Source organism: Falco peregrinus, chromosome 6 (genome assembly GCF_023634155.1).
Source record: "Falco peregrinus isolate bFalPer1 chromosome 6, bFalPer1.pri, whole genome shotgun sequence".
Lineage (NCBI taxonomy): Eukaryota > Metazoa > Chordata > Aves > Falconiformes > Falconidae > Falco > Falco peregrinus.
In genome coordinates this window covers 76,798,025-76,807,583 of record NC_073726.1, presented here as the reverse complement: position 1 = coordinate 76,807,583, position 9,559 = coordinate 76,798,025, and the positions used below count along the sequence as shown (strand labels likewise).

General features: G+C 43.2%; 1 protein-coding gene across 1 annotated transcript; it reads right to left on the bottom strand.

Annotated features, from left to right (window-relative positions):
• Positions 1 to 65: 65 nt before the first annotated feature.
• LOC129784741 (dystroglycan 1-like) lies at positions 66 to 8,353 on the bottom strand. Its single transcript, XM_055808307.1, has 3 exons — positions 8,259 to 8,353; positions 7,517 to 7,657; positions 66 to 4,452 (listed from the first exon to the last, which is right to left on the bottom strand). The coding sequence occupies exons 1-3, from the start codon at positions 8,281 to 8,283 to the stop codon at positions 3,278 to 3,280; spliced, it is 1,341 nt and encodes a 446-aa protein (XP_055664282.1). The 5' UTR covers positions 8,284 to 8,353; the 3' UTR covers positions 66 to 3,277.
• Between the last annotated feature and the right edge of the window lie 1,206 nt (positions 8,354 to 9,559).

Here is a 9,559-nt window from a genome sequence, read left to right as displayed (position 1 = left end):
TGAATATTAATGGCTGTGAAATGACAAAGTAGATGATATGTCTTCGGTTTCTTTAAGTAGACCCTTTCTTTCTCTTAATGGAGAATAGAAATCTCAGATGGGGAAACTCTCTCACCCAGTGTCTGTGATCTGATGCCTTGTAAGATTGTGGGTTGGCTTCTAGATGGGTTGACTTGAGGGGGCTAAGGGAAGATGAATAGCTAAGCTCTCCAAGTACGTCAGCCTTCCTCTGATCTGCATCCGTTGCCTTATTCTAGCTTGTATAAGCGGCTGGAGGTCTCACAGATTTCCTGTGTTACAGTTTAAGTTGATTAATACACATCTTTGTGAGCTTTTCTGAAACTAAATTAATATATTAATATTCCTTCACCTGAAACTTCAAATACCATAGTTTGCGATGACTGGATCTGAACACAAATATCATGCAAGTATTGGTTGCTTGTGTTGGTAGCAGAATCCTTTCTTTGGCTGTGTTAAAATACCATTTGTAGTTGCAAGGTGATTATTTAGCCACTGTAGTGCAGATGTATTTTCTGCTAAATTATTTTTAGAACCATTTTTACAGAGTGATTAAAGGATACTTGCATGATAATATTTTTTTATCGTATTCTAAAACTTAAGAAGTTTCTACAGCCACAGTGAGTAATTTTGGGAGATCCTAAAGTCTGAAGACTTAGTTTCACTACCCAATTGAAAATAGGATGTCATGAATCACCACAATTCTTGATACCCTAACTGAAACGTTCTGATGGAGAAAACTACCTTGGAGTTACTGTTTCTCATAAGCTTCTGTTTTTTTTAATGAGATTATGCTGCTATCCATCTGGTTATTTCTTGTGTTTCCAAACTTTAAAACTCCTTTAGTAACCTAGGGAGCATGTAAATGTCCGCTTTCTGCAAGGAGCTGCTAGTCTAGAGAAGTATTACTGAAAAGCCTGTCCTGTGCCTTGGGGAGCTGTGTGTGTTGCATCTCCTGATGATCCCTTAATATTCAGCTGCAGTTCTTAATTATACACAGGAATTAAATACTTCACTAGAGGAAAAGAAAAATTCTGCACCTGCTATTAAAATATTTATTTGTTTACTAACTATATTTTCCACTTGTGGAATATCTGCCAGTCAAGACTGTTAAGTGATTAAATGAACGAGGGCCCAATTCTTCAAGGTGGTTGAGGGTGGGCCTGTATTCTGAGTACTTGAAGGTTCTTGCTGAGACATGAGGTACTACAAGGGCTGATGTTTCCTGTAGTAATTTAGATTTATATTTTACCAATCTTATGTCTAGACTATTGACTACAGTGAATTACTGGTGCTGTGTTGACTTCTACATCAAGCTTGAGGGCTTTGAGCATTGAAGTAGTCATCTAGAGGAATTTATATTTATCCAAAAAGTTACTCAACACTGTAACCCAGACAAGTGCTGCTACTTCATGCAAGAAGATGTAAATCCTGTCACTACTGTCACACTTGCAGAGCAGCTGCTGTCCCAAGAAAAGAACATAACATGTTAGCAATATTTTCATATGCACAGCTAACTAGTGCGTGTTGTCCATCTGCTCCCATGAATACGTTGTAACGAGGTGGGTTGTACATGTCTAATGTACACACAAATACAGTCTGTTCAATTGCTTGGGTCCTGTAGCTCTTGGTATGCTTGTGGCTAGCGAAGCCTTCAGATTCTTTCTGTGCCATGACTACTGGTGGAGCTGTACTGTTGTTGGGATTGCTAGGTGGCGTGTACCTCAGGTGTGGGCAGGAGGCAAGGCTGCAGAGGCTGCAGGGACCTGCATTGGTACGGCATGCTGGCATCTGGTTGGTAGAAACGTTAATCTGCACCACAACATGCAAGTGGACTGCTGGAGAGCTGTTCTCATCTCCCAGCTGTGGACCATTCCCAGGTCTGTCCCTCAGCTGGATTCCCTTTGGGCTGGTCAGCAGCCTGCTCCCAAATGGTCCCGTTCTGCCTGGTTTCCTTACGGTAAGAATACGCTTTGTGCCTGTGTTCTTTAGCCTGCAAAAACAATTCATTGACTAACTTGCTGCTCTCCAGTGTCCGCTGGCTGTGCTAGTGCAGTGTTTGGTGGCTGGGCTGCCCTGTGTCACGGCGTAGCTTCTGTACCCTCTGCTCAGTTGGAGTGCATCAGAACACAGGCGGCCACTATGTACCATGTCAAGCAAGAGCACACCAGGACAGGATGGTTACCCTGTGAGCTTGTTCCTAGACAACTTAGGGAAACTGTTATCTCCAGAGCTGTAATGTCAGTGGTCCGAGCCTCTTTGGTGTTCTGCCTTCTCCAGTAAAAGTCCTCTGGCAATTCTGGAACAGGCATTCTGTATGTATCTCCTTTCCTTGCTGTGGGCGTGGTACTGGTGGTACTTTGGTCATACTTCACACTGCTTTTAGGTTCAAGGAAGTTTTTCTCAGTTCTAAAGAAGTTTACATATGAAAATTGGAAGTTACAGATCAAGTAGTTTAATCACTAACTTGGTTATAGATTAAAAATCTATTAAAGGATTTCAGAATATTTGCAAAGGTTTTAGAAATTCTTCTACACGTTTTCTTCAATGTGGTCCTTGAACTGCCATGGGTGGAAGAAGACAAGCTAATTTTGCTGTAAGAAAGCAAGACTGTAACTTTAAAATGTGTTTTTAAAAGTACTTTATGCAGTTACCAACAGGAAGAGTTTCATGTTGAGTAGCTACTCTTGCCTTTATAAATAGTACGTACAATGTATTCAATAGAAACACAAAAAATTTCTGGAAGAGTGAGGGCAGAGTCAGTGTCACAGAGGACAATTACTAGATGCATTTTTGGAAGTACTGGTCTAAAAATCCAAGATGACGTAGACATAAGAGTTGCAGAGCCTTTGAATTTCAATGGAAACATCATGTTTTGTGATGGTCCTTTTGACAGTTCTGCCTCTTCTATGTAAAATGTATTTTTATAAATCAGGGAGTCGTAATGGGAGTCTTACTTAGTACTGGCTGTGACCCCTCATTCCCACCAGCATCAGCTTGGTATACGTTTTCTTGTTCTGACTTGTATGTGCGTATCACCACCCACCTCATCTGCAGATTCCCTTACGTGCTTTACCTTGGCATTTTGTTCTAGTTCTTGGTTGCAGGGTTCTGATTTTGCTACAGCCTCTTTGTCAGGCATAGGTTGTGTTCTATTTTAAAATAAAAAATGATAAAATCACTAACTGCTTATGACTTGTGAGTAGTAAGGATAGTACATTTTAGTACAAATTGTCTTTCTGTAGATTTGCTCTTAGTATCATTTAAAAGTTCTTGACTTCAGTCTGTGGAAATTGCCCTGGCCATTCTGGGTGATCATACCCGCTTGGTAATGGGGAGGGAGTTGGTACTTTGGTGGCTGAGAAGCTGGTGTGATGTGAGGCTGTCTGCCCGCCCTGCAGCACTGCTCTCGGGAGGGAAGCGGCGCCGAAGGTGGTACCCATAGCTGCGGTGAAGGTGAGGCCCGGCACTCGTGTACAGGCGCTTTGCGAGGTTTCAGGACATCCAGTTCCACATCAGCGTGGCTTAACTGGGGGTTTCTCTGAAATGCCACAGGCTGTGGTCCAGGAATCTTCCTGTGGTACTTGCAAACCCAGCAAACAAATATTATCAGAACCACCCCAACAGTGGCACAAAGGCTGCTCGGTAAGGCAGGTGGGGTCTTTGTAGTCACAGAGTCATTCTTGCCTTGAAGCGTAGGCACAGTACTGTTAAGAGACCCGTCAAGTGGCGCTGTAGTGGGAAGGCAGACTTCACTGTATGAAATGTCGAAAATTACATCAATTTTGTATTCTGGCAGCATTGCTTGGACAAAGTGTGGGCTAACGTACCCATCCGGCACTCTTAATTTCTCTAGTGCTTCCTGGATTTCCTCTTTAGCGCACCAGCTGGAAGATCTGTTGGCACTTGGGCACAGCGAACTGTTGTACCACGAGATGACTGTGGAGCCGGGTTTGAGGGCGGTCACCACGATGTCTTTGGGACTGCTGGAGCTCAAATAGAGGGAGAGCTTCTCTAGAAACAAACTAATCCTTTTCCTCTCTCTCAGGAAAGAGTAGTAGCTGTTTCTTGTTCTGACAGTGTAAAGATGGCATGGTACGTTGCTGGGCTTCAGGAGCTCGATGGTGAAGGACTCCCAGGCAGTCAGGCCGCCTGAATCTGTGGCAGACAGCACGAACTGCTGAGGCGAATACTGGAAATCAATATCGAGGGGATAGCCGTGCATGGTTCGCTGAGAGGTGTTAAACTGCAGCCAGCTTTCTGATCCCAACGGAGAGCCGTCAGCTGGAATGATTTGTAGAGATAACTGACTTGAGTTGCCATCTTCCTCATCGTAAAATGTGTTGGCAGGTATAGGAAAAAAGAAGAGGCATCCAATAGTTGCTGTTAGGAATTTAATGGAATGAACAACCCTTGGGGAAGTGTTCGCTTGCCCTTTAAAGGAGGGAGAAAATGAAAGAATTACGAAGGCATGAGTAGCTATCTGATACTGAATGACAGCAAAGAAATATCAGCCTCGCAGGATTATGGAGCATGTTGGCTAGAAGGGACCTCTGAAGGTAATCTAGTCAGCCTCCTGCTCAAAGCAGAGCTGTAGGCAAGATGAGATGAGATCAAGCATAGCTTTGCCTAGCTGAGTCTTAAAAACTTCCGAGGATGAAGTGTCCCAAGTCTTGCTGGGTCATTTGTTCCATTGCTGCTACCCCCAAGTGAAAAAGTTCTGATGTCTGAGCCTCCTGAGATGCAGCTCTGTGGCTGCTGCCCCTTGTACCAACCACCACTCTGCAGAAGAGAGGTGCTGCGCTGCCCTCCAGGCTCCTTTTTCAGAAGCGCATCTCCCCACTGCTTTTCTTACCGTTGTTGTTTCCCTTTGTGATAGACATGGCAAATCGTTCTTCCCTGGGAAGTGACTGAGCGCAAGCACTTACCCTACAGCATCATTTTGGAAGATGATTTTTAAAATACATTCTCTGACTGCATTAAGATTTTAAGTGTGCTGGTAATCTAGAGTTTCTGTAGCATCCTTAAATTGGGATCACAAACTAGTCCTTGGGAGACTTGCACTGGCAATACATGGATGATAACAATCTAAAATCCAGTAAAACTCTCTTTTGTTTAATCTGTGTTTTTTCTTCCAAACCCAACACTATCAAGACCAATTCTACATATATTCAGAGGATAATCTCTAAAGCAATTAAAAAGATTCAAGTTTAGGTTTTAGTCTTAAACAGATTAATTCAAACTAAAATACAGAAAACAAAAGACAAACTGTCATTAAAAAATGATCTGCTTTACATCATGTGATAACTAATTGCTAATGCCTTGTAAATCAGAAACAAGCCGCTTCAGCCGTTGTCCTTTCTTAGCCTGCATTCAGCTGGGTGGATGACACTTGTTTTTTCAAGGGACAGTGTGCCCATCAGCTCACACAGTGCTGTAAGGTGTTGTCCTTAGAATCACGGATTCTATAGTTTGAGTTAGGAGGGACCTTAAAGATCACCTAGTTCCAACCCCCTGCCACGGCCAGGAACACCTTCCACTAGACCAGGTCACTCAGAGCCCCATCCAGCCTGGCCTTGAACACTTCCAGGGATGGGGCAATCACAACTGCTCTGGGAAACCTGTTCCAGTGCCTCAGTACTCTCATGGTGAAGAATTTCTTCCTTATACCTAATCTAAATCTACCCTCGTTTGGTTTAAAGCCATTACCCCTTGTCCTATCCCTACATACCCTTGTAAAAAGTCCCTCTGCAGCTTTTCTGTAGGCTCTTAGGTACTGGAAGGCTGCTATAAGGTCTTCCCCAGAGCTGCCTTTTCTCCAGGATGAACAACCCTAACTCAGCCTGTCCACTGGAGACTCCAGCCCTCTTTGTGGACCTCCTCTGGACTTGCTCTAACAGGTCCTTATTTGGTGGCCCCAGATCTGAACACAGTACTCCAGGTGGGGTCTCACTTGACCTGCTGGTCATGCTTCTTGTGATGCGGCCCAGGGTTTGGTTGGCTTTCTGGGCTGCAAGCACACGTTGCCAGGTCATGTTGAGCCTCTCATCTACCAGCACCCCCAAGTCCTTGATCACTTCTTAACATCTTCATTTGCTTGAGCATATTTAGATACATATTGAAAGAGTTGTAAATACACACAACGCTGTTCTTTCTAGTCTGACATATTAGGCTGGTCTTACATAGTGCCTTCCAAACAATGACATCATATTCTAGTAACCTTTACACAGAAACGTCACAATATGCCTTTCAGGTGATGCATTTACTTCATGGTGGCAGTTAACTTGTCTCATTTCTAATGCTTTAAATATCAAAGAGTAAGGGCAGTGTTCCTTCCTATTATTGCAAAGTTCTTGTCTGATTTTTTTTTTTTTAATCTTTTAGATTTTGCATTATGGAAAGCTTTTGTAAACTTCAAAGCCCTTGTATGAACGGATGGTCTGTTAAAATCCGAGTCTGGATTCCATTTCGAAGCTGCCCAACAGGAGACTGCCTGCTACTGTGATACTTTACCTATCAAGGACTCCAGCACAGATACCTGATTAGCAGGGCTGTCATCAGGCATTACCTTGATTTGCCTTCATTCCTAACATTAAGTTTGCAGGAACCCCTGGGAGTGTGCTTACATAAGCTGAGATCCTCAGAAAGTGCAGAAGCTCATGATGAAGTTTCCACATGAAGCATCCTCTTGGGAAACAGACACAATTCCTGAAAAAACAACTCTTAACTCTGCAAAGAATCCATCCCAGCCCTGATGTCCAAGTGCTCCATCGTCACTTTCTGAAACAGAGCTCATGTATGAGCTAATTATTAAAATCTATTATTGTTTCATCTATTTCTACCACTGAACATGGAAAATTTTTTTGTTTTTATGGGAATGTTTGCTTTTTCTTTATACCATTGAGCTGTGTTTAGCATGAATAATTTCAGGTTCATCAGGCAAGCACTGGGTGCCTCAGCATCAGCCCACTTCTGGAGGCAGCAGACACCCTGCCTGGGACAGGACTGCTCTGGGTGCTGCACATCTGCCCAGTCTGAAGAGCTCCTACGAATATGTGGGTGAACACCAAGGAGGATGTAGGATGATAAATGCGGTGAGAAATTTGGAAGGAAATCTTCTGTCTGTGATTGTTAAGTGAAGTTTGCTGGCAGGCTCGAGGAGTAAGGGAGAAGGTCAGGATGCAGGGAGGTCCTGCAACAAAAATGGTCCTTTCTGCCATTTCTGGATCTCACTTATTTGTCTGTTCTGCACTTCAGGATATGGACCAGTTTGCAAGACCAAGTAAAATCATGCCCTATTCTTATCCTCTCCTTACGTATTACCTAATATAAATAATATGGAGGGATTAATTCAGAGGGACGCAAATCTTTAGGTCGTAATAGTTTGAGGACTGCATGGGTTCTGGTATAGGAAACCAGAGATACCTTTCAAGATGGATAAAAATGTTGACGACAGCTATGTCCAGAAGTAAGAGCATAGAAGTAAACTTCTCTTTACCTGGGGTTGTATTCTGAAGCTCTTGTGAAACAGAAAACGGAGGAAGCATCCATGCAGTTTCCACAGACTGTAGTCTTTCAGATGTGGGAAACAGCAAGGTGCTTGGATCCTGGGGCGATGGTAGCAGTGTCTGAGCCACCTCTGTGGAAATGAGATCATTGCAGTTTAAGGTGAAAGATCACTTAGATTTATGTAAAAGGGATTTTATGTTAATAACTTGCTATAGGGTTAGGAATGTAGTTTAAAAGCTTTTATGGCAATGTGATTGAAAACTCTTCGCCAGCATGGGAAGGACGCTGGAGTTCAACCTCCCCTTTAGAAAATGGGGGGACTCTTTGCCCTAGTGGCTTCTCTCACTGGAGCAGAAAAGTGTTTTTTAACATCTCTAGATATCCTGTGTTTGCAAGACTGTTAACAATAGTATTATTTTAGGGCTGTGTTGCCCATCTGTGGGCTTTGACAGATGCTTCCTTAGACACCTGGCTGCAAACCGAAATATCTCAGACTACAGTCTTGTGCTATGGGTATAAATTTAATGTAGGTCTAGTAAAGTTTTACAGAGATGATGATTCTGAAGGGCATTAACAAGGTCAACGCATCAAAAGCAGGGGCAGTCAGGTCACTCTAGAATGAAGGAATGTATTTGCTCTGAATGCTGCACTTAATAAGTATTTAAGATCTACCATGTGTGCCTTGTAATAGATGTAATATAAGCTGATTTAAGACAACCCTGCAAACTTACCCAACTGACCCTGCAAACATGCCATCTCTAGTCTAGTATGTACTAAGCCTGAGTCACAGATCGATGCGGTTGGAGGAGAAGGCAGACTATAAAGGATGGCTGGTCTAATTCTTCACTCTGTGAGATAGTCAACCACATATGTGCCATTTCTGATAAACATTTATTGTTCTGTTCTTAAAAGCCCTCCATAGTGTTCCCCAAACATATAATCTAATGTTCTATTATCCTTACTGTGAGAAAGTTTTTCTCATGTCTAACTTAAATCATCTTAACTGCGATTGAAGGTCATTAGTACTGCTTTGGTTCCCCAGGGACACTGAGAACAGTTCTGTCATCTTTTCATCAAACTACTTCATAAACCTGTATCTTTCCTCGCAGTTTGTCGTGTTTTCTAGACCTCTGACCATCTTTGTGTTCCTCCAGAGCTTTTTCAATGGGTCCACATCTTTCCTTAGACAGGATGGACAAAGCTGGGTCCGATCGTTCAGCTGAGCTGTTATCTGTACCAAGCTGAGTGACAAAATTACTTTCGCTGATGAGGAATACTGCTGCTGCCACCTGCCTCGTGCAGTGGAGTTGTGCTTTTGCAGAAGAAACTGTATTTAACTATTCTGTCAGGACTCCCAGGGCAAGAAAGGCGGTGAATGGACAGTCAAATCTTAAACATACCTGGTATACTGCTGGACAGATGAGAAGTGGCATTAAATAAAGTCACCAGAGGTACTTCTACAGCATCTGATTTGATGTCTGAGATTTTGTGTGACTCCAGGGTAGGCTCGGTGACATCTGGCAAAATCCTTCTTGTTCCCAGATCTCTGTCTGAATGCAATTCCTTTGTGCTGCTGGACAAGATACTCGCAGGCTGCATCTCTGTTCGGAGCGTGCTGCCACCATAAGAAGAACTAAGTATGTTTGTTGGTCTGGATAGCTCAGACGTATCAAAACTAGAAAAGTCTACTGGCAGAGTAAGGACTGGAGTGGTGTCAGGATGGGACAGAGTGATCAGACTTCTTTTGTAAGATGCTTCAGCTTTGCTAAGGAAAGTGCTGTGTAACACGCTGGAAAAACAGGCTGCAGGGCTGAAATTCAGTTTGGGATAGAGGGTCTGTGCTTCTCTCTGGGTTACAGAAGAAACTGTGCTTTTTCCCTCCAGCAAAGGAAAACCCACTGGGTTGTGGGATCGTCATAAAAGGTTTAGTTAATTGTTTGTAGTCATTAGTGAGCACTTGGCTCAGACTGCTGCTTGCTAGCACAGGTGGAAATGTTTCATCGGTGGGAAATGTGAAGTCAGACAAAGTTGT

Bases quoted from the DNA above. Each gene is read 5' to 3' on its own strand.
- LOC129784741 (XM_055808307.1), bottom strand. From the start codon at position 8,283: ATGGCATGTTTGCAGGGTCAGTTGG. The intron at 7,658-8,258 runs GTAAGTTTGCAG...TCATTTCCACAG, and splicing joins ATGTTTGCAGGGTCAGTTGG to AGGTGGCTCAGACACTGCTA. The intron at 4,453-7,516 runs GTAAAGAGAAGT...CCTCCTTTAAAG, and splicing joins GCTTCAGAATACAACCCCAG to GGCAAGCGAACACTTCCCCA.